The sequence below is a fragment of the Somniosus microcephalus genome, chromosome 17 (assembly GCF_052327205.1).
Source record: "Somniosus microcephalus isolate GS21.2 chromosome 17, FLI_Smic_1.0, whole genome shotgun sequence".
In the NCBI taxonomy this organism is placed as follows: Eukaryota; Metazoa; Chordata; class Chondrichthyes; order Squaliformes; family Somniosidae; genus Somniosus; species Somniosus microcephalus.
In genome coordinates, this window is record NC_141003.1 from 69,210,930 (window position 1) to 69,236,328 (window position 25,399).

Below are 25,399 nucleotides of genomic sequence, written 5' to 3' on the forward strand. Positions count from 1 at the left end.
CAATAAGGGCACAACTGTCATCATGGGTGACTTTAATCTACATATAGATTGGGCTAACCAAATTAGTAACAATACTGTGGAGGAGGAATTCCTGGTGTGTTTACAGGATGGTTTCCTGGACCAATATGTCAAGGAACCAACCAGAGATCAGGCCATCTTAGACTGGGTAGTATGTAATGAGAAAGGATTAATTAGCAATCTTGTTGTGCGAGGCCCCTTGGGTCGGAGCGATCATAATATGATTGAATTCTTCATTAAGGTGGAGAATGAAGTAGTTGACTCAGAGACTAGGGTCCTCAATTTAAATAAAGGAAACTATGATGGTCTGAGGCGCGAGTTGGGTAGGATTGATTGGGGAATGTCACTCAAAGAGTTGACGGTGGATAGGCAATGGCAAACATTCAAAGACCGCATGGATGAACTACAGAATTTGTTCATCACAGTTTGGCGCAAAAATAAAACAAAAAAGGTGACTCAACCGTGGCTAACAAGGGAAATTAGGGATAGCATAAGATCCAAGGAGAGGACATATAAATTGGCCAGAAAAAACAATAATCCTGAGAATTGGGAGCAATTTAGAATTCAACAAAGGAGGACAAAGGGATTAATTAAGAAGGGCAAACTAGAATATGAGAGTTAGCTTACAGGGAACATAAAAACTGACTGTAAAAGCTTTTATAGATATGTGAAGAGAAAAAGATTGGTGTAGTCAAGCGTAGGTCCCTTGCAGTCAGAATCAGGGGAATTTATAATGGGGAACAAAGAAATGGTAGACCAACTAAATACATATTTTGGTTCTGTCTTCACAAAGGAGGACACAAATAACCTCCCAGAGATGCCGGGGAACATAGGGCCTGATGAAAGGGAGGAACTGAAAGAAATCAGTATTTGTAGGGAAATGGTGTCAGGGAAATTGATGGGATTGAAGGCCGATAAATCCCCAGGGCCTGATAATCTACATCCTAGGGTACTTAAGGAAGTGACCCTAGAAATAGTGGATGCATTGCTAATCATCTTCCAACATTCGATGGAATCTGGAACAGTACCCATGGGTTGGAGGGTAGCTAATGTTACCCCACTATTCAAAAAAGGTGGTAGAGAGAAAATGGGGAATTACAGACCGGTAAGCCTGACATCGGTAGTGGGGAAAATGCTAGAGTCCATTATAAAAGATGTAATAGCAGAGCACTTGGAAAGCAGTGACAGGATCGGACAAAGTGAACATGGATTTACAAAAGGTAAATCATGCTTGACTAATCTACTGGAATTTTTTGAAGATGTAACTGGTAAAATAGATAAGGGAGAACCAGTGGATGTGGTGTATCTGGACTTTCAGAAGGCCTTCGATAAGGTCCCGCATAAGAGATTAGCGTGTAAAGTTAAGGCACATGGGATTGGGGGCAAGGTATTGACTTGGACAGAGAACTGGTTGGCAGAATGAAAGCAAAGAGTTGGAATAAACGGGTCCTTTTCTGAGTGGCAGGCAGTGACTAGTGGGGTACCGCAGGGATCGGTCCTTGGACCCCAGCTATTCACAATATATATTAATGATCTAGACAAGGGAACTAGATGTAATATCTCCAAATTTGCAGATGACACAAAGCTGGGTGGGCGTGTGTGCTGTGAGGAGGATGCCGAGAAACTCCAGGATGATTTGGACAGGTTGGGTGATTGGGCAAAAGCATGGCAGATGCAATATAATGTGGATAAATGTGAGGTTATCCACTTTGGTGGCAAAAACAGGAAGGCAGATTATTATCTGAATGGCAATAGATTGGGAGAAGGGGAAGTGCAATGAGAGCTGGGTGTCCTTGTGCACCAGTCGCTGAAGGTAAGCATGCAGGTGCAGCAAGCGGTTAAGAAGGCAAATGGCATGTTAGCCTTTGTAGTGAGAGGGTTTGAGTACAGGAACAAGGATGTCTTGCTGCAGTTATACAGGGCCTTGGTGAGACCACATCTCGAGTATTGTGTGCAGTTTTGGTCGCCTTATCTGAGGAAGGATGTCCTTGCCATGGAAGGAGTTCAGCGAAGATTCACCAGGCTGATACCTGGGATGGCAGGCATGACATATGAGGAGAGATTGGGTCGATTGGGCTTGTACTCGCTGGAGTCTAGAAGAATGAGAGGTGATCTCATTGAAACTTATAAAATTCTGACAGGACTGGACAGACTAGAAGCAGGAAGGATGTTCCCGATGGTTGGGGAGTCCAGAACCAGGGGACACAGTCTAAGGATAATGTGTAGGCCATTTAGGACAGGAGGAATTTCTTCACCCAGACAGTGGTGAACCTGTGGAACACTCCACCACAGAAGGCGGTGGAGGCCAGTTCATTAAATATATTCAAGAAGGAGTTGGATATATTTCTTAAGGCTAAAGGGATCAAGGGGTATGGGGAGAAAGCAGGGACCGGGTACTGAATTTGGATGATCAGCCATGATCGCATTGAATGGCAGAGTAGGCTCGAGGGGCCAAATGGCCTACTCCTGCTCCTATCTTCTATGTTTCTATGTTTACGTCTTCCAAGTGATATACCTGTCAATCAAGTCAGCTTCTCCCCAGGCTTCCTGATACAGTTTTAGCATCTTTAGAACAAAGCAAAACTGCCACAATCAGCCACCCCCGCTCCCCGACCCCAGTGGGATTGTAATCACGGGTAATGATTTAAGGGAACATGTTCTGCTTTGGCACTCCTAACAGAGAGCACCACACGCCAGATTATGGGGAATGGAGAATTGCACGCCTGTTATGCAGCCTTCTATATTAGAACTGGTTACAATTTGCTTTTCAGAGGTCTGGGAAGTTGCAAATATAATAGATTGTAGGGCCTGAAATTCATGGACTTGCAGAAAACATTTGCAGTGCAATTGAGGCAGGACACAGTTCCACACCTTGGAGACAGCCCAGATTCAAACTAGGGCTTTAAAGGCTAAATTATGAGGGCACATGGGAACTGAACCCACAAGCTTCTGACTCAGAGGCAAGAGTGCTACCAATGAGCCAAGGCTGACACCAGAGAGCTGTGTGGTGCAGTTTGATATATTTCAATGGACAACAGAGTCATAGAGTTATACAGCACAGAAAGAGGCCCTTCGGCCCATCGTGTCTGCACCAGCCATCATGCTCTGTCTATTCTAATCCCATTTTCCAGCACTTGGTCCATAGCCTTGTATGCTATGGCGCTTCAAGTGCTCATCTAAATGCTTCTTGAATATTGTGAGGGTTCCTGCCTCTACCACCCTTTCAGGCAGTGAGTTCCAGATTCCAACCACCCTCTGGGTGAAAAAGTTTTTCCTCAAAACCCCTCTAAACCTCCTGCCCCTTACCTTGAAACTATGCCCCCTGGTTATAGACCCCTCTACTAAGGGGAAAAGTTCCTTTCTATCTACCCTATCTATGCCCCTCATAATTTTGTACACCTCAATCAGGTCCCCCCTCAGCCTTCTCTGCTCTAAGGAAAACAGCCCCAGCCTGTCCAGTCTCTCTTCATAGCTGAAGCGCTCCAGCCCAGGTAACATCCTGGTGAATCTCCTCTATAGGAGAGCAACGAGAGAAATAAGAAACAAGTGAGTAAAACATTAGAGCTGAGGGACAGGCTAGGGTGTGTGGCCCAAACAAGTGTTCTTTATACAAATGGTCTTCTATTTTTTCACACTTTCTTACATGAGACCCATTACCGTCCTTGCCTAACTTATCCATTTAGGAGCCTCCAATTAATCCAAACACATTGGTAGAAAAGATTCTTGCAAATAAGAACAAGGAGACACTTGTCTGCTGGTTATAGTGATTGTTTTATTATTGTGGTAGGTACCCTTGTCATAATTTGATATTCATTTAGTACACAGGATATTCAAAAAGAAGCAAAGCACTAAGAAGAGGAATTTTAAAACTAATTATTGGAGTGCTTTGTGCATTGAGTGCTGTTGGAGTTTTGCTAAGTGGGAGAAAAATCATTTAAGTGTATTTTGTGAATTTTAGTGTGTTAAGAAGTCAATTATTTGAAGTAAGTTTAATTTTTTAAGGGTTTTTTAAACTCTTGGGCAGTTTAAACAGGAAGTAGAATCTGGGTATAAAAGGGGAGGGGCTAGTGCAGTGCACGAAGTGCTTTGTGCATTGAATGCTGTTGGAGTTTTGCTAAGTGGGAGAAAAATCATTTAAGTGTATTTTGTGAATTTTAGTGTGTTAAGAAGTCAATTATTTGAAGTAAGTTTAATTTTTTAAGGGTTTTTTTTAACTCTTGGGCAGTTTAAACAGGAAGTAGAATCCGGGTATAAAAGGAGAGGGGCTAGTGCAGTGCACGGAGTGCTTTGTGCATTGAGGGCTGTTGGAGTTTTGCTAAGTGGGAGAGTTCGGATAAGTGGGAGGTGAGGGTGTGTTTTTTGCTCTGTTTTGTTCCCCACTCCCAGGCTTAGACAGCACTGCGGAGGCGGAGCAGCGAGACGAGTCAACCAAACAGGCTCCACAGACAGTATTCAAGGAGGAGGTTAGTGATCAGCTGGTTGGTTGGTTTTCTTCCTTCTCTTCTCTTTTATACCTTTAAGCTGGTAAGTCCTATTGAATAGTGGTGTGATATTATCATATATATCCGGGCAGGGTCTTCATAACTAATAATAAGAAATTAAATTAATTATATAGAATGGAGCAGGTGATGTGTTACTGTTGTGAGATGTGGGAGCCGGTGAACCCCATTGAGGCTCACGGTGATTACATCTGCGACAAGTGTTTGCTGCTAGAGGAACTCAAGTTCCATGTTATGGAGCTTGAGACCGAGCTTCAGACACTGCAACACATCAGGGAGGGGGAGAAGTTCCTGGACTCTATGTTTCAGGAGATGGTCACACCTATGAAGTTAATTACTGCAGATGTAGTCCGTGGTCAGGGACAGGACAGTGTGACTACGAGTGAGGAAGGTACAGGGATCCAGGATGTAGTGTTGAAGGAGACGCAGCCCTTGTTCTTGTCCAGCAGGATCGAGGTTCTTACTCCCTGTGAGGGCGGGAGCGGGGACTGCAGGGAGGATGAGCAACCTGGCCACAGCACCGTGGTACAGGGGGCCATTCAAGTGGAGGGAGTAAAAAGAAATGTTGTAGTGGTAGGGGATAGTATCATTAGGGGGATAGATAGGGTTCTCAGCAGTCAAGAGCGGGAGTCCCGAAGGCTGTGTTGCCTGCCTGGTGCCAGGGTTAAGGACATCTCTTCTGGGCTGGAAAGAAACTTGGAGTGGGAGGGGGAGGATCCAGTTGTCGTGGTCCATGTTGGTACAAACGACGTAGATAGGACAAGGAAGACGGTTCTGTTAAAGGAGTATGAGCAGCTAGGAGTCAAATTAAAAAACAGAACCTCAAGGGTAATAATCTCTGGGTTATTACCTGAGCCACGAGCGAATTTGGCTAGGATAAATAAAATTAAAGAGTTAAATGCGTGGCTCAAAGACTGGTGTGGGAGAAATGGGTTTTGCTTCTTGGGACACTGGCACCAGTACTGGGACAGGAGGGAGCTGTTCTGTTGGGACGGACTCCACTTGGCCAGTGCTGGGACTAGAGTCCTGGCGAATCATATAACTAGGGCTGTAGAGAGGGCTTTAAACTAATTAGTGGGGGGGAGGTTTCTAGAGAGCAAATAATAGAAATGACAACAGAGAAGGTCATAGACTTAGGTAGCAGTGGGGGAATTAAAAAACAGAATGTGTCAGGAAGGGACAGAAGGTATGGAGTAAAAAGTAAAGTACTAAAAAGGGAAAAAACAGGAACTAAGTGTTACAAAACATATTTGAAAGTTCTTTATCTGAATGCACGTAGCATTCGTAACAAAATGAATGAGTTAACGGCACAAATAATGACATATGGGTATGATCTTGTGGCCATTACAGAAACATGGCTGCAGGGTGACCATGACTGGGAATTAAACATACCAGGTTATTTAACAATCAGGAAGGACAGGCAGGAAGGGAGAGGAGGTGGGGTGGCTATGTTAATAAAGGAAGGAATCACTATAATACAGAGAAATGATATTGGGTCAAAGGAGCAGGATAGTGAAACAGTTTGGGTGGCGATAAGGAATAATAAGGGAAAAAAACACTAGTGGGTGTAGTCTATAGGCCTCCGAACAGTTGCAACTCTGTTGGACGGAGTATTAATCAGGAAATAGTTGAGGCTTGTAATAAGGGAACAGCTATAATTATGGGGGATTTTAATTATCATATTAACTGGACAAATCAAATTGGGCAGAGCAGCCTTGAGGAAGAGTTCATTGAGTGTATTAGGGATGGGTTTCTTGAGCAGTATGTAACTGAACCGACCAGGGGGCAAGCAACCTTAGATTTGGTCCTGTGTAATGAGACAGGATTAATTAAAAATGTCCTAGTAAAGGATCCCCTTGGAATGAGTGACCATAACATGGTTGAGTTCCATATTCAATTAGAGGGTGAGAAGGTTGGATCTCAAACAAGCGTGCTGAGCTTGAATAAAGGAGACTATGAAGGTATGAGAGCGGAATTAATTAGAGTGGACTGGGAAAATAGATTAAAGGGTAAGATGGTACATGACCAGTGGTGTACATTTAAGGAGTTATTTTACAACTTCCAAAAAAAATATATTCCACTGAGGAAAAAAGGGTGTAAAAGAAAAGATAGCCATCCGTGGCTAAGTAAAGTAATTAAGGATAGTATCCGACTAAAAACAAGGGCATATAAGGTAGCCAAATCTAGTGGGAGGATGGAAGATTGGGAAGTCTTTAAAAGACAGCAAAAAATAACTAAAAGATTGATTAAGAAAGGGAAGATAGATTATGAAAGTAAATTAGCAAAAAATATAAAAACAGACAGTAAAAGTTTCTATAGTTATATCAAAAGAAAAAGGGTGGCTAAAGTAAATGTTGGTCCCTTAGAGGATGAGACCGGGAAATTAATGGTGGGAAACATGGAGATGGCAAAAACACTGAACAATTATTTTGTATCAGTCTTTACAGTAGAGGACACTAAGAATATCCCAACACTGGACAAACAGGGGGCTCTAGGGGGGGAGGAACTAAATACGATTAAAATCACTAAGGAAGTGGTACTTGGTAAAATAATGGGACTCAAGGCGGATAAATCCCCTGGACCTGATGGCTTGCATCCTAGGGTCTTGAGGGAAGTAGCGGTAGGGATTGTGGATGCATTGGTAATAATTTTCCAAAACTCACTGGACTCAGCAAATGTCCCGGCAGATTGGAAAACTGCTAATGTAACACCCTTATTTAAAAAGGGTAGTAGGCAGAAGGCTGGAAACTATAGACCTGTTAGCCTAACATCTGTGGTTGGTAAAATGTTAGAGTCCATTATTAAGGAGACAGTAACGGGACATTTGGATAAACATAATTTAATAGGACAAACTCAGCATGGTTTCATGAAGGGGAAGTCATGTTTGACAAATTTGCTTAAGTTTTTTGAGGAAGTAACATACAGGATGGATAAAGGGGAACCAGTGGACGTAGTGTATTTAGACTTCCAAAAGGCATTTGACAAGGTGCCACACAAAAGATTATTGCTCAAGATAAAAAATCATGGGATTGGGGGTAATATTCTGGCGTGGGTGGAGGATTGGCTCTCTAACAGAAAGCAGAGAGTTGGGATAAATGGTTCGTTCTCAGATTGGCAACCAGTAACTAGTGGTGTTCCGCAGGGGTCAGTGCTGGGTCCCCAACTCTTTACAATCTATATTAACGATTTGGAGGAGGGGACCGAGTGTAACATATCAAAGTTTGCAGATGATACAAAGATGGGACGGAAAGTAGTGAGTGAGGAGGACATAAAAAACCTGCAAAGGGACATAGACAGGCTAAGTAAGTGGGCAGAGATTTGGCAGATGGAATACAATACTGGAAAGTGTGAGGTTATGCACTTTGGCAGGAAAAATCATAGAGCAAGTTATTATCTTAATGGCAAGAAACTGGAAAGTACTGTAGTACAAAGGGATCTGGGGGTCCTGGTGCACGAAACTCAAAAAGTTAGTATGCAGGTGCAGCAAGTGATTAAGAAGGCCAATGGAATGTTGGCTTTTATTGCTAGGGGGATGGAATATAAAAAGAGGGAGGTATTGCTGCAGTTGTACAAGGTATTGGTGAGACCGCACCTGGAATACTGCATACAGTTTTGGTGTCCATACTTAAGAAAAGACATACTTGCTCTCGAGTCAGTACAAAGAAGGTTCACTCGGTTAATCCCGGGGATGAGGGGGTGGTCATATGAGGAGAGGTTGAGTAGATTGGGACTCTACTCATTGGAGTTCAGAAGAATGAGAGGCGATCTTATTGAAACATATAAGATTGTGAAGGGGCTTGATCGGGTGGATGCGGTGAGGATGTTCCCAATGATGGGTGAAACTAGAACTAGGGGGCATAATCTTAAAATAAGGGGCTGCTCATTCAAAACTGAGATGAGGAGAAACTTCTTCACTCAGAGGGTGGTAGGTTTGTGGAATTTGCTGCCCCAGAAAGCTGTGGAAGCTACATCATTAAATAAATTTAAAACAGAAATAGATAGTTTCCTAGAAGTAAAGGGAATTAAGGGTTACGGGGAGCGGACAGGAAATTGGACATGAGTCTAGGTTCGGAATGGTCATGGCCCTGTGGGTAGTGGAGTGGGCCCAGGGGCCGTGTAGCCTTGTTCTGCTCCTACTGTGTTCTAATTCTGTGTTAGATTTCAGGAGATGGTTTTATTCCTGTTCCTGGCTGGGGTGGAGATCGCCTTTACAGAAGGTAAGTACTGTAGAAAATATAGGGACAGAGTGATCTCCTGGAAGAATTTCGATCGCCTAGATGGGTCGGAGAGGAATTTCCCAGATTTTTTTCTCCCAAATTGGCCATTGGGTCTTTATCTGGTTTTTCGCCTCTCGGGAGATCACATGGGTTCGGGTAGATGCAGAGTGATAGAAGATTTGAGGTTAGGATCAGATCAGCCATGATCTTATTGAATGGTGGAGCAGGCTCGAGGGGCCGATTGGCCTACTCCTGCTCCTATTTCTTATGTTCTTATGTTCTTATTTCTTGCATTTTATAATTTATCGTCATCATGGCAATATTCCGTATTCCCTCCTCCGTGTATAAACATGGTGCAAGATTCTTTACTACATACACGAGCCTTCATTTCTCAATTGGTGTTATTTAACACCAGCATTAACCCCTTTCCTTTAAATGGTTTAATGCCGGTGTTTAAACAATGGCCATTGGAAAATCTAGACCACTAACCCTTTAATTAAAGATTCACCAGCCACAGTCGCCGCTTGCAGTGTAAGGAGCCCTGAGCAAATAACTAAACCAGTAATTATTGTCAATATCCAGCACCAATAGTGATTGTGTGTCTAAAGTTGTTCTGGGCAAAGTAATTATTATTAACCACCCAATAAAAATGTTTGGATCAATTTCAAATTCATTATATACAATCACAGAACAAGAAAATCACATTTATAATCATCATGAAGGAAGAACAGAGTCCCTGACAGAGCAGTCTGTATGTGTACTATAGAAAAAAAAGTTTGATGTGTCAAATTGCCTTTTCTTGTTACGTGCTTTTATAGGTTTCTTAAGTTTCTGAATGGTGCAGTAACTATCAAAGTGTACATGAGAAAAGGAAATTATTTCACTTCGACAGAAACTGCCTAAATGAACATTTGGTCAGTGTGTGATTTAACAGAACGTGGCTCCAAAAGGAGGAAAACAACTCTTAATATTGTTTGTGGATCTTCCATCTCTCGCAGCGACATCCTGTGTGTTGATTAATAGAGCGGCCGGGACAGCGTCTTGTCCGAATTGATCCCCCGTCATCGCTAAGCCAATAGCTGCTGTCAACAGTGGACTGTATGTATACATCATCCCCGTGCACAAGAGGTTTTCCTCTACATGAACTGCACCCACCCATTCTCGCAGCTGAGAAGATGTAAAATCTTTCCCAAGTGCAGCCATGGAAATTGGGTCCGTGGAGTTTACCTGGGCAAGGACGCGTGGCACACAATTGTCCAGAGTGTGGACAACTTACCCAGTCATCCATCACACGGGAATGTATGCCAATCTCATCACCATGATGAATAGGAGAATTCTCACCGTGTCTCACTGATTTTATGTGAAATATTTCATCTCTACAGCTATACCACTCGTTTGAATGAATTTCATATCCTGGACAAGGACGAACTAGGCACTTATAAAAAACTGTACAAAAGGAGCACTGGCAACTCAGCCAGTGGTTTTGTGTGCATGAGCCTTTGAGAGCTATGGTGTCACCAGATCGGATCATTTTAGGACACTTTGCTCTGGACTCATCCTCTCCATTCCCACAGTCATTATTCCCATCACACAACTGTGACTCACGGATACATCTTCCATTTGAACATTGATAATTTCCATCCCTTGACAAACAACACTTCCTGTTGTTGCAGACCTTTTCCTCCCTGTACTCTGAGCCACAGAGGTGTGTTTCGTGGCCAATACACCCACGTGTACGATACTGTTTACCATTACCACAGGTAACAGAACAGGCACTCCAGCTTCCCCACCCAGCCCATTGGTAATTGCAGCTTGGAGTCGCGCTCCACACAAGCTTACCATTCCTCCTGACACACTGCACTGAACTGGGAGATGGGACCTTGTGATCGGAGCAGCTGAGCTGGACTTTCATATTTTCATAACTGAGCGTGTCAGTACAGAAGTTCTGAATTAAACCTGGAACCGTTAGAGACGGACAACTTGTCTCGCTCCAATAGTTATGATAGGTGCGCTGCCGAGTACTGAAATCCCGAACGAAGGTCTCTAGATTCGCAATTACAGACCTATCTCCTTTTTCAATCTTCCATAGTTTCCACATTAACAATGCTTCACCAACAGCCTCATCAAGATAAACCAGATTTTTTTTCAAATTGCTTACTGCAGTGGAATATGTTTGAGTACATGCATTGTTATAGTTAGAGACATAGTATTTCTTGAAGGTGTTAAAAAAATCCTCTCCTTTTAAGTCTGCTATCCCTTTACCAGGTAAAATTCCTCTCAGTCTGTAAAGAATATAATTCTCAGGATTAACCCTCAAGAATTTTCCCATTACCTGTCCAAATGTAGCAAGACTCTTCTGACCATGGCTTAAGCCAATGAAAAGCTGAGCAATATAGCTGGCCTTGTACAGTATCTCTGAGTGTTTAACCAAGGCCTGTGTGTGTGCTATAGCATCTTTTATACTCTTCAAACTAGTTTTCAATCCATTCTGTAACTCAAAGTAAATGTCCACTACAGTAGGAACCCCATTAACAGCCATGAATTCTGCTCGCAGTGCAGCCAAGTACTTTGAAATCTCATTGTTGGAAACAATTTCTTTCTCACATGTCTCACCGTCATACATCGGATGACAGATACACATGAACTGGTTTGTATCAGGGACAGAGTGACAATTACCATGTCCATTACAGACCTGCGGTTCACGACACTTATCCTTCCGTGCCTCAGCATCAACTGCAATCCAGTCCCAGTTCGTCACTACGTAGGCGTGAAAAGTGGGTTTAATACATTGTAGGTTTAAAGTGCGTGGACACTTTTTCTCAGTCAGGATATTCTGCGAAGCAGAGACATGATCATTATTACACTTATCACAGCGCTGATAGGGGACTAGTGTTCTGACACGCTTAATATCAGTACAGCTCAGACGATCATTAATGTCCTGCCATGTTACCAGAATGTTTGTCTTCTGCTCACCATTCTTCTCCTTAGTGAAGTAGTGGGCACCTTTTTTTATATGCTGATGTGGCTTACAAGTTGGCGATCCAATCTTCTTAAAGTCAGCAACTCCCCAGGCATACCAGGGATACAGGTTTGTCAGTCTCTTTGATATAAACTGTACCAAGACCTCAGGCAAGAGGCGAGTGTTCTTCTCCAGTATATTGTCCACTTCTTTCTTTGCATTCCCGATTGTGTTTTGCTTGCAGGAATAGACACGTTTTTGGAACTCTTGCCGCATTTGGAAGAGATACATTTTTATTGTTTCAAAGGAGCTCTTGGCGCGAGCTTCCTCACCCTTGAAGTAATAGTAAGTCAGGGTCTGTTGGGCGGCACTTGTCATCAGGCCTTTAAGGATGATCATTAAACCTAGAAAAGATGAGATTAATGTGATCAAAGGAAACAAAAATTAGGAAAAAATAGATATCTTAATCCTTAACGTAAAGAGACTCTCATTCCCTCTGTGTGTGTTTTCTATCTCTGACTCTCTCTAACACACACATTAGATCACCCCTCAATGTTCTTATAATCAAGGAGAATCAAGTCACGTTTATGTAAACTGTCCTCATAATTTAACCCTCTAAGCCCCAGTATCATTCTGGTGAATCTGTGCTGCACGCCCTCCAAGACCCATATATCCCTCCTGAGGTGCGGTGCCCAGAACTGAACGCAGTGCTCCGGGTGGGGTCTGACCAAGGCTCTGTACAACTGAAGCATCACTTTGTCCCCTTTGTAATCCAGCCCCTTGAGATAAAGGCCAACGTTCCATGAACCTTTTTGTACCTGTCCTCGCTTTAAATGTTCTGTCCATTAGCCTTTGAGATTATTTTGTGTACCTGTGCACTAGTTTTTAGTGATTTCTGTACAGGGACCTCTAAATCTCTCCGCTCCTCCACAGTTACTCACTTCTCACCATTTAGAACATATTCTGATCTTTCTTTCTTAGGCCCAAAGTGGATGACCTCCAATTGCCCACATTAAACTCCATCTGCCACAGTTCACAACTTCCTGCTCCCATTTGCACTGCTTACTGTCCCTCCTAACTTAGTATCTCAGACATGACTTACTTTGAACAAAGCCATGCTGGCTCTCTGTGATCAGCTCATATTTAGTCAAGTGCTCAGTCACTCTATCCTTAATGCCTACCAGTAGTCAGTGGCCAGAGTTTGCATAAAGATCACTAGGAGGTCTGTCTCCAACCTCAGGAAAAGTGATTGGAGAAAAAAAACTGGAGAGATAAATCATCATATCCAAGCAGAAAATACTGAACTTCTGTACATTTGACATATAAAAACAAAACAGGAGTGACACTGTGTACCTGATAATCGGGTGATGTCACAGGAGTGTTCCTCATTGAAGAGGTCAAACAGGTTTCGGTTGGTTGGGTTGTTCGCCGTAACTGTGATGCGATACAAGTTGAGCATCCTCCCCTCCAGCTGATTGTCATTGTAGTACGTTATATATTCTAAAGCCATTTTCAGCAGTGATTTTCTGTCTCGTGTTTGTCCCATTTCCTTCCTGACAACTCTCAGTTTCTCTGCACCATTCCTAATGGCATACTCCCACTCAATGTAGGTTGAGAGAAATGTGTTGAATGCTATTGAAGCTTTAACACTAGTTTCCATCAGATCAAGTTTGTTGGACAGGCCATCCAATTTCCTATTAACCTCATCAAATCTCTTGTTAATTAGCTCAGTGATCATATCCAACTCACTTGGTAGAAAGAAAGAAAGTATAAAACCGGCTATAGCAGAAGCAGCGTTAAGTAGTTTAAAGGCCTTCCCTAAAGCAGAGGCAATCTTTACCATTGTCTTTGACTGCTTAGTTGATTGATGGAATCTGCAATATTCAGTTTGACGACTGAATCTACAATATCCAAAGTTTCTTTCAGTTTCTCTAAATCTGCTGTGATATCTTGATTTGCCTCTTCCAACTTTTGCTCTGAGAGCTCTAGTTCCGCTTCTACCTTGATTTGGATATCTGAAAGAAGTAACAGGATTCAAAATGATAGTTTAATCATAACATAATAAAAATGTAGTTTCTAACTTATGTTATGTTACATATTGGGTAAAGCAATGTCATTTCAATTCTGGAATTTTGAACCTGCTACTAAGCTGGTAACTTTATTCCGACACCACAAGAATAGTTGTGCAGGAAATGGAATTATTACACCAGTGTACTAGGACTGGGTTCTGTTCTTCGATACCAATGGCTGCCAGCACCTGCCAGCTCTCGGACCCATCCTCGGCTATCCCCTGACCCATCCTCGGTCTTTTGATGGTCCTTGCTGGAGGGAGAACTCATGTGGTCTCCTTCAGAGGGGCTTCCCCTGCCAGCCCCACAAGAGCAGGCAATAGTTTGCCTGCAATGTGGCTGAAGCCTGACATCACTGCTCTCTTCAACCAATCACAGCCTAGTAAATGCAGCAGTGACAGACTCTTGTAATTGGGTGCCCAGAGTCTCAGTAGCAGCAATCATGGGTTTCGTGAGAAAACTCTGCTTTGTGCTCGCTCCCTCACTGCAGATGGCTGTGAAGATGCAACGTGGTCTATAACACTTCATATTTGAGTAAATCACTCCCGCAGGATCACAGTGATGCCAGAGGTGCACATTCTCTGACAGTGATTGCAGGCTGCTGATGGTGGACGCAAAGGCCTAGAAATTCAGTTGGTAGCGCCAGCCGCTAGGCAACTTAAGAGGGTGATAAGTGGGGCGCGAAGCGGCTAGTGCCTGGGCGCGGCATGATCTGCGCCTCTCGCGAACTTGAGTGAAGATTTAGCGGCGGCGCAAAACCGCAATGCCCGCTCAGCTGCACACGCAGATCCTGACGTCATTTCATGGTGCAACGCCCTTGGTGCGCCCCGAACCGGAACTTCAGTGGCACCCCCCTTCTTTCCGCCTGGTGCTCACAGCGACTGGTTGAATGGAACGGTTCCCAGTTGCTGTGGGGCGCGGGGGGCGCTATTTAAAGGGGACTCTTCCTGCATTGTTTGTGGTAGCCATTTTGAACCACTCCTTCTGTGTGAGAGAGAGACAAAGGGAGAGAGCTTTCTGCTTTGACTCAGCGCTCGCACAGGTACTTCTGGCTTCAGGCCAGAGCTTTGCAGTTGGATTTATTTTTCAGTGCCATAGCCTTGAGTGGCCACATATAATGGGGGCTGCAATGGGTGGAAACGTTGGGTTTCTGCATTGCATTGAAAGGGCTCAGAGACGCCAAGAGAGAGTGCCAATCATGGCCAGATGGAGAAGGGCCAACAGGCGTTGGCACAGGAGGCCTTACCCTCCCAGGGTATACCGCCAGCACTTCTCCTACCTCAACATGTCTGAGGAGCAGTGCATTCGGAGGCTTCGATTCAGAAGGGAGGTGGTCACTGAGATCTGCCACCTTCTTCAGAGAGATCTGCAGCCTCAGCTGAGGAGCAGGACGTCTTTGTCGGTGGCAGTGAAGGTGACAGTGGCTCTCAACTTCTATGCCACCGGCTCCTTCCAATCCGCTACTGGGGACATTGCCAATGTCTCCCAGTTCGTGGTGCATTGCTGCATCCGCCAGGTCACAAATACCCTCTTCAGAAGGAGACGTCAGTACATTTCCTTCCCCATGACCCTGGACAAGCAGCAAGAGCATGCCATGGGATTTGCAAGAATAGCGGGCTTCCCCATGGTCCAGGGCGCCATTGACTGCACGCATGTGGCTTTGCGGGTGCCTCTAGAGAATGCCGAGGATTACCGCAACCGGAAGGGGTACCATTCGCTGAACGTGCAGTTGGTGTGTGACCACAGGCAGCTCATACTAGCTGTCAATGCCCGCTTTCCAGGCAGCAGCCATGACGCCTTCATCCTGCGCCAGACTTCAGTGGCAGACATTTTCGAAGCCCCGGCTCACCCAGGAGGCTGGTTTCTCGGGGACAAGGGCTATCCTCTGTGCACCTGGCTGATGACCCCGCTCTGTGCGCCCACCACCCCTGCTGAAGAACGATACACTGACAGCCATCAAGCGACCAGGAACATCATTGTGCACACGATCGGCGTGCTGAAGCAACGGTTCCACTGTCTGGACCATTCCGGGGGAGCCCTACAGTACTCGCCTGAGCGAGTCTCCCATTTCGTTGTAGTGTGCTGCATGCTGCACAACCTGGCTATCCTCAGGACTCAGCCACTGCCAGCAGACATTGGAGCACCACCAGAGGAGGAGGAGGAGGAGGAGGAGCACCAAGACGGGAGGGAAGCACAAAGTGCAAGGGCCATCCGTCGGCGGCTTATTGCAAGTCGGTTCTAGGCCCCCTCTCAGGGAATGGCTTGTGCCATTGAAAGAACATGAATGGAGCCGCTCCGCAAACCCTGAGGCGGTCAAGGCAACAAATAGTTCAAAGTGCAAACATGCACAATCTGAATAAAGACAATTTTTTATTTAACAAACTCTGGGCCCTTCCCGCATGACAAACAAATACAGAGAAACCCCCCAAAAAACAGTCAGACACATAACTGGCTCTCACAACCTGGAGACAATGAACAAAAATTACCATGATCCTCGGCCTTCATAAAAAACAAAAACAACATCCTCGGCCTTCAGAAAAATAAACACAACATTTTGCCACACCTCCTACTTTTCGGCCTGCAAGGGTGATCTGCCTCACTTACAAGATTGGCCCCTTCCCGCCCTTCAGCTCCTCCGCAATGGGACCCCAGTGGCTGCAGCAAGGCTGGGGGAAGGCTGCTGAGGGTCAGAGAGTAAGTCGGCAGATGCTCTTGGGGGATGGCCTGGACCAGCTCTGGGCCTGGAGGGCCCGGCTGCTGACTGCTCCAACTCTGCTTGGGCGGCAGCAGTCTGTCCTATGGGTGGTGGCAGCTGCAGTGGAGGAGTGACAGTGTTGGCAGCAGGAATGCTGCCAACCTGACAGAGCACAGGCACTCCCTGGTCGGACGAGACACTGGCACTCGCACGGGGCAGCACTGAAGCATGCGCAGCAATCTGCTGAAGCACAGACTGGTGGGCTGCTGCAGCGCGGCAAGGGCCCCGGCAATTCCTGGCCAATCCAGCGAGGGTGGCAGCAGTTAGTGCTCGTGTGGCCCTGATTTGTGTCTGCATCAGACCAGCCAGTGACTGCATGGCACGACTAAGCACTTGGCTGGAAGCCGCATGTGATGCAGCGATGTCCTGCTGACTCCTGGCCTGTGCTGCCCCGAATTCCTGTACACTCCTTGCCAGTGACTCTATGCAGTCAGGCATCCTTGCCACTGCAGCCATGAGCTCAATGTGCCTGCGCTCAGCCTGGGCGCCCATTTCACCAAGGAGCCGCACCTCCTCTGCGCTCACTGTAGCAGGACTGGAGGCCGCACTCACCCTCCGGGGAGAAGGCCGCCGAGCTTCCCCACCCCTCCTGCGTTGCTGCAGCCCGCTGGGCCCTGGAGCTTCACCCTCCTCAGACCCTTCCCCCCTGCTCCCCTCCAGGGAAGACGTGTCCCCATCATGGCCATGGGCTGCCTCGGCTGAGGGTGGCACTGATGGTCCGGCTTCCTCTTCCTCCTCCCGCCTTCCGATTCACTCACAGTGCCAGCTTGAGGGCCCGCCTCCTCACCTGGCGAATCAGCATCTGAAAGCAGGGAGGCACAAGAGTTGCTTTAGCGTGAGGACAGGGCGGCAGTGAGGGAGGCATGAGTGCTGCAATGCACTGCATTGGTTCGAGAGTGGCAAAGGATGCTGGTGTGAGGCACAAGTGGAAAGAGAGGTCAAAAAGGTGATGGCCTTACCATTGCTGTCCAGAACGGGGTCGGCATCTCCAGTGGCGACGGGGCCAATCAGCCGCCTGCCATAATCCATACCACTTGCTGCTCCAGATCACTGAGGTCTTTAAGTTCAGCACGGCCTCCCCCGGTCCGTCGCTGCTGCCTCCTATTGTGGGCCAGCTTGCCCTGCAAGAGAAAGGACGGGCTCTGAGTACAGTGTCAAGCCCTGATCTTGCCTGCACTGCCTCCCATGGTCGAATAGCCCTGACTGTGTCAAGCCCTGATCTTGCCTGCACTGCCTCCCATGGTCAAATAGCCCTGACAGTGTCAAGCCCTGATCTTGCCTGCACTGCCTCCCATGGTCGAATAGCCCTGACAGTGTCAAGCCCTAATCTTGCCTGCACTGCCTCCCATGGTCGAATAGCCCTGACAGTGTGTAAAGTGGTGATTGTGCATGTGATTTTCTTGAGAGTCTCATAGGTGTTGGATGAGGGCTGGGCATTGGGGTTTCAGGACCCTTTGGCCATAAAGTGAGGTGCACATGCAGGGATGAAGAGGATACTGGAAAGGGTACTCACTCTGACAACCTGAGTGAGGTCATTGAACTTCTTTCTACATTGCGTTGGTGTCCTGGGGACCATGCTGCTGGAGGTCACTCTGTGTGCCACCTCCCTCCAAGCTTTTCTATATTCGCTGGGCAGCAGCCTCCTGCCACTGTCAGGGAAGAGGATAGGTCGCCTGTGCTCCACTGCACCAACCAGAACCTTCAGGGCACCCTCACTGAAGCGCTGCGCTCGCTCCCTAGCCTTAGCGTTGTCGAAGCAGGTCTGTCCAGGCCTAGAACCAGGGCTCCAGTGTGCAGGGCGTGGCTGCAAACCAAATCGACCCTCCCCCTTTAAGAGGTGACCGGCACCAGCGTGTCTACCTGCAATTGATAACTCGCCGCACCTGCGCTGCGCCCACCCTCGGTGGTAGCGCCTCGGCTCGCCGACTTAGTGCCTTATGATAGTCATGCACCGCCTGCTTTAGCGCAGCAGCGACCTCTTGGGGCAAAGCAACTCAATTTCGGTGAAGGTGGCGCTAAGTTGCGCCGGGCGCTAAATTTAGCGAACGCCCGGCTGTAGCGCCCCAAACGTGGCGATACTGAATTTCTAGGCCAAAGTGCCAAAAGCCTTTTGCTCTCGCATTAACTCCCAACTGAGGGCAGAGCCGATTGGATATCATGCATTAACTCCCATCTGAGGGCAGAGCCGATTGGATATCACGCTCTTCCCAGGCTGTTGGCAAATGGTGTGGCCTCAACTTGGGCAGATCTTTATTCTTCCTGACCCGTCACCTCCACTTACTTCTCCTCACTTGTGAGTTCTGTTTCACCCAATGCTCCTTGCTCAGTCTCTGAGTCCCAGTACAGGCGTACCTTGACAGATCGCAAGTTCGAAATCCCGAACTTGCAGTCAATTTCAAAGGCGGTATGACGGGGTATTCTCAGAGTATGCCATCATACCCACCGCAAAATCTGCCCCAATATCTCCTATTTCACCATCTACTGCTCCATAACAGAGGTGACAGAAGTTCAATATGCCAGGAGAGGGGACATCATTGTCTTCAGACGGAGTGTGCACGTGACTTCGCCAGAATTGCAGACTTCCCCATGGTGCAGGGTTTTGTGGGCATCGTATATACCATCACCGCAAAGGGTACCACTTGCTGAATGTACAGTTGGTGACCAGCACATCATGATGGTGAGTGCCCAGTATCCTGGTACAGTCATGATGTTTTTATTCTGTGCCAGTCCTCTGTTCCCTCAGTCTTTGAGCCACCAGAACAAACCAGAGGGTGGCTACTGGGCGACAAGGGCTATCCCTTGACCACCTGGCTCATGACTCAGCTTCGCAACCCAACCACACATGGGCAGCATGCTTACAACAAGAGCTAGGCTGCCACATGAAACATCATAGAGCAGACATTTGGCGTCCTTAAACAATGCTTCTGCTGCCTGGACTGCTCTGGAGGAGCCCTACAGTAGTCACCGGAGTGTGTGTCCCGGTTCGTGGTGGTCTGCTGTATCCTCCACAACCTGGCCATCATGAGGGCACAGCCATTACCACCCGGGATACAGCCATCAGCTCAGGAGCATGAGGAGGAGAAGAAGGAGGAAGCGGAAGGGAGGAGGCAGCCCAGACAGCCCCTTTCTGGCCGGGATATCCGGGATTGAATCATCCAGCTATGTTTCAATTGAACGCAACCCCATTCAACATTAGTCCCACACCTTCCCTTCCCTCTGTTACTGACCATCACAACATCATCTTGGCCACAATGCTGAAATAAAATCCACCACAAAGCAAACTTTCCAATCAAACATTATGCATATATGCATTCAATATTATATCAAAAATGTAACTAATCACCCTTATGCATTCCCCTTAGTGACTGTCTTCCATGTGCCCTTTCCTATCCTAGTGCCCCTACGCAGTACTACCCCAGTGGCTGCAACATGGTTGGCGGAAGGCTGCTGATTTTCAGTAGGGTAACTGCAGATGGCCTTGCAGGACGACCTTGAGGAGCTTTGGGCCTAGTAGGCCCGGCTTCGGACTGCACCACCTTGATATGGGCAGCAGCAGTCTCGGCTGGCTGGCTGACAGGCAACAGCAAGGGCACTGGCAGAGTGGCAGTGGTGGGAGGACGAATGTTGTCATCCTGAGAGAGGACAGCAGGGTCGGTCTCCACGGAGCCACTGCCACTCCCCCCGGGGCAACGCCTCAGCAATCCTAGTAATCTGCTGGAGTACAGACTGCTGGACACACTGCAAGTTCCTTTCCACACTGCTAAACCCAGCCATGATGGCAGCAGTCTGTGCTTGCATGACTTCAGTCTGAGTTTCCATTGCAGCACTCAGATGTGGGGTGGTTTGTGCTTGTGCTGCAATGGAAGCTGAGACATTGGCCATCAGGCGCTGCATCATGGTTGGCTCCACAAGTGCGTTAATGGATCTGCCCAGCCCTTCTACACTGGAAAGGATGGGCTCCAAGCTCTGTCCAAAACCCTGTGCAAGGCTGGAGCTGGACTCCTCCATGCTCCTTGACATTGCACTCAGCATTTCATTGTGCCTGCCCATCAGTGTTCTTCTGTAGGCCGCTCCATCAAGGTCTTCATCTGAATCCTGTGCCGCAGAACACATGTGCGACCTCGCCCTCCGGGGAGCTGGCACCTGAGCTACCCTTTCCCACTGCCCTGGCTGCAGGCCCCTCGTGCCCGGTGTCTCACTATGTGCAGATCCCACGTCTAACCTATCCTCTAAAGTACGTGGAGTGTCATATCTGAGCTGGTAGCTGGGAGTGTGTAAGCGAGTGACGATATTTCTTCTTCTGCTTCTGGACTCTCCTCTCCCTCTTGTTCTTCGACCACTGGCTGGGCAGGCTGCAATACTTGGGTGTCTGAAATGAGAAAAGATACAAGGGTAGGGTTGTGGTGAGGGGAGGGGGGGAAGCAATAGCTGCATGCTTAGACCATGTGCAGATTGTAAATCAGAAGAGATTGTGGGATGAGAGGAAGTAGGATGCGAGAAGGAGGATAACATATGAGGATATCGGACCGGCATCTTGAATTCCTTCAGCCCCGCCACTGGCCACGGGCTCAGCCATGCCCCTACCAAGAATGGTCAGCACCGTCTCCTCTAAGGGGGTGAGATGATGCAGGTGAGCCTGTCCCCTGCTGGTTAAGCTCTGCTGTCTGCGGTGATGTGGCACCTTTTCCTGGAAGACAAAGTGAGTTGTGTCAGCAAGTGTGGTGTAATGTGTTTGGGTGATGTGCCTGTCATGGTTGAATAGCTGACAGTGTGTTCAAGCTGTGAGATGTGGGTGTGAGTCTTACATTAGTGAGGTGAGGTGAAGCTACGAATGCGAGGTATGAATCGTGCTTGGTTGAGATTGTTGGTAGGTGAGTGATGGGGGTGTGTTGCACTGAGCAGTGCATGTGGCTAGTGGTGTAGAGGATGGGATATGGCATTTGAAGATGAATTTACTTACCTTGACCACACGTGTGAGGTCAGTAAACTTCTTCCTGCACTGAGTCCAGGCCCTCGCGGCTATACTGCTGTCATTGACCACATTGGTTATCTGCTCCTACTGCACTCTCATCGGTTTCCTGGAAGGCCTCCTCACACCTGTGGGAAGAGGACCGCTCTGCTGGAGTTGACCTCCAGGGCCAATGCCTCCAGTGCTGCATCTGAAAATCTCGGAGCCCTTTCTCTGGCTTGTTGAGCGATTATTCAATCTTGTTTTCCTTATAGCAGCCTTCATAATCACTCCCACCACCTGTTGCAGGCAGAAAACATCTCCCCTTTAAGAAGTGCAGACTGCCTTTAAGTAGTGCAGGCTAGCTTTAATTGAAGTTAGCCTTGCACGAACTTGGGCCCCCTGCTGAGCGTTCACCCACATAGCAGTGCATTCAGCCTGCTATCATATTAATTAGCAGGCAGCTCAAATTTCACATGCTGCCTGCAGTCCTCCGAAAGGGCGCGGGTTGCTATCGCAGCGTGATCCCCGCGCCCGTTTTCAGAGCCGATCGAATTTCTAGGCCATAATGTTTATTTCAAATGAAGCGGATTGAAGAGAGACCCTATGGTGCAATTTATATATACTTTTATATTTACAAAAACAAGATAGATCAACCATGTCATAGGATGCATGTTAGCTGAGTAATGTATTGTTTTCATGTTTATATTTTGATGTTCCATTTTAAAACTCAGTTTTATTTGGCATTTTTAATTTATAAGAAAACCAAAAGGAAAACACAAACACATGCATACCAATCCTTGGAGATGGGTCTGTGGCTGCCACCATCATCATGACTGACAAGTTGGGTGCTGAAAGAAAAAAGTGGAGACTCAACAACTTCCCAAATAACTAAACCATGCTTGTTTTTTTTTGTCTTATAATACTCCTGTGAAGCGCCTTGGGTCGTTTTACTACGTTAAAGGCGCTATATAAATACAAGTTGTTGTGGAAAAACAGAAGGATGAAAGACTGAAGCAAGTGGGTACTGGTAGACGTGGTGGGAAACCTGACAATTTTTACACTCGACAAAATGAGGATGTGAGGAAGAGGTGGAGAAATACTTGCTCTAGTTGAATGGACTACAGAAAATTACCGGGAGAAGGCACAGGTTGGATGTTTTCCCCCCAATTTTCCACCTTCCTGTCCTGAAAGTGGTGCCTGATGCTGATGCATGGTTCCACGGGAGCAGAGAGCTCTCCAGTATCTCAATCGAGTCCATTCCTCCAGTGAATGACTGTCAGCAATTCACCATTTGGGGGGCTTCAGCGATCAGCTGGATCTCGTCCAGCCCTGGATCCATACATGCAACAACAACAACAACAACTTGCATTTAATGTAGTAGAACGTGCCAATGTACTCCATAGGAGCGTTAACAAAATTTTACACCGAGTCACATAAGGAGATATTAGGACAGGTGACCAAAAGTCTCTTAAAAGGAGAGAGAGGTAGAGACACAGAGAGGTTTAGGGGGGAAATTCCAGAGCTTAGGGTCTAGGCAGCTGAAGGCACGTCCGCCAATAGTGGAGTGATTAAAATCTGGAATGCGCAAGAGGTCAGAACTGGAAGAGCGCAGATACCTAAGAGGGTTGTAGGGCTGGAGGAGGTTACAGAGATAGGGATCAAGAGTCAGTTATATACAGGAAACTCTTGTTTAAACAGCACCTAATTATCCGGAATTCTCTAATTACCGGCAAAATTCAGGAGTAGGTTTTGAGGCTTCCGTATACTGTATAATTGTGGCTGTGTAACCAGGGATCTTGTACCTTTTGCCATGTAACCATGGCTCCTGCACCTCTGGTTGTGTAACCGGGTTCCCTGTACCTGTGCTACGGGACTCCAGCACTTCTGGCTGTGTTCCGGGGCTCCAGCACTTCTGGCTATGTTCTGGGGCTCCAGCACTTCTGGCTGTGTTCCGGGGCTCCAGCACTTCTGGCTGTGTTACGGGACTCCAGCACTTCTGGCTGTGTTACGGGACTCCAGCACTTCTGGCTGTGTTCCGGGGCTCCAGCACTTCTGGCTGTGTTCCGGGGCTCCAGCACTTCTGGCTGTGTTCCGGGGCTCCAGCACTTCTGGCTGTGTTCCGGGGCTCTCGTACCTTGGGCCATTGTCACTCCATGTCCCTTCTTCCTTATCCGGAATTTTTTAATCAACCGGCACCATCCCGGTCCCGTTGGTGCTGGACACCAAACAGTTTCCTGTAGGTTTAAACTCTTCATTGCTAATTTTAGTAAAACATTAGAAGTGAGTAAAAGGAGGAGCATTTCTTGAGAGGCACGAATGGATTATTCATGCATGTTTAGTGCTTCGGAGGACACTCATTCCAAAAATGGATTAATTAGCATTAGTAACAAAACAGTAAAAAAAGGCTTTTTTTTTGATTTGTCAAGGCTGGTTAGGGTTCAGGAACAAGCAATTGTGCAGCATTCAACAGTTACATATTGTAATCAAGGACAGACCTGGCATTAGTGAGCTAATGAAGTCACACCGCAGCAGCGACAGAAGTGAATAGCTCCTCACAAAATATCATTCACAGGAGCCGTTCTTGCAATTCACTTTATATAATTGCTGGGATATGTTATTTTCATTGGATTCTTAGAATAACACTTTTGATAATCTTCTGCAGTGTATTCTGCAGATTCAAGTTTAGACATATCGAATTAAGATATTCCATCAGATATGCCACTCCAAAAATGTGGGGCCATAAATTGCTACAATGGCGGGTTTGGAGACAAGCTACATTAATTGGACTATTATGCTCACCACTGCCACCGCACTATGTTTGCACCGCAAATTTGTCACATGTGGGACCTCGTAAATGGCATGGCCAACGACATCTCCCAGGCCAATGAAAGAAAAGGTTAAAGAAACAGATCGAAATACAGAGAATAAATAGGGTGAATCAGAGTAAAACAAAATATAGACAGAAAGAGGGAAAGGAGGAGTAGATTAAGATATAGAGCAAAAAGGAAGATAAAGGAAAAGGAAAAAAGGAAGAACAAGCAGAAGAGGAGAACATTGTAACCCAGTTGTGTTTGGCTATTGTTGTATTGGTCCTTGAGAAGTTAATGAGTGAATGACAGGGTAGGTGGGCAAAATTCTTGACCCATGAAGTATAGAGCCAGCGTCCCCGGCCATCGTGATCAGGAACAATGGAACACACTGTGGGTACTAATTACACTGCTTTCATAGATTTAAAAAAAGCTCCATCTAGTTCTACCATCCTGGTAGTCACATGATGCAATGATAATTGATTCACTAATCATAGCAATCAATCTCTATCAATTAGTCTACAACAGACCCAGAAATGACACAAAGTGGTCGAGAACATTGGGATTCATAGGTCCAAAGTCGCCTTTTTCCTCCCAAGTATGCTACACTTATCAAGTCATGTATCAAATTACTCAGCTATGCATTTGAATGAGTGACCCTTTACTGAGCACCGATAGAGCTGAAAATTTTTGCCTTCCAAAAGTAACAGGAGTGTGAATGGCAAAACTGCCACAAAAAAACTGCCAAGACAGATACAAAGATTAAGAAACCTCTCGGTACAATTCACCACCTGTTCGAGTGAGAATCTACAGTTGTATACGTCCCTTTCTGGGCCTCCAAGGTTAAGTGTCATGTCAGGACCATAGATTACATCGTTACCGGGGTCCTTTAGATCATTAATTACCAGCCCTAAATGGCTGCGGCGGGAATAATTCGTAATAACGTCATAAATCCAGCAATTTCACAAACACCATTAATTTCAAGGGGGAGCGTCACGGAGAGCAGGGACTTTAATCGGCTTCGGGGAGGCAAATGGTGGAGCGGAGCAATTTATGGATAATGTGAACCTTTTCTCGTTTATTTGATACATTCCTGGATATTTTATGAATTAATAATGGTGAGC

The 25,399-nt window shown here is 46.5% G+C and overlaps 1 protein-coding gene across 1 annotated transcript; it reads right to left on the minus strand.

Annotated features, from left to right (window-relative positions):
* Positions 1–9,340: 9,340 nt before the first annotated feature.
* Positions 9,341–24,180, minus strand: LOC147105826 (SE-cephalotoxin-like). Its single transcript, XM_086010597.1, has 4 exons — positions 23,196–24,180; positions 22,260–22,316; positions 13,047–13,708; positions 9,341–12,097 (listed from the first exon to the last, which is right to left on the minus strand). Exons 3-4 carry the CDS (start codon positions 13,534–13,536, stop codon positions 9,699–9,701), a joined length of 2,889 nt encoding a protein of 962 aa, XP_085866723.1. The 5' UTR covers positions 13,537–13,708; positions 22,260–22,316; positions 23,196–24,180; the 3' UTR covers positions 9,341–9,698.
* Positions 24,181–25,399: the final 1,219 nt, after the last annotated feature.

Excerpts from the sequence above, each read along its gene's own strand:
- LOC147105826 (XM_086010597.1), bottom strand. The coding sequence starts at position 13,536 with ATGGTAAAGATTGCCTCTGCTTTAGGGAAGGCCTTTAAACTACTTAAC. Across the intron at positions 12,098-13,046 it reads TGACATCACCCGATTATCAG|GTTTAATGATCATCCTTAAA; the intron begins GTACACAGTGTC and ends CATCTTTTCTAG.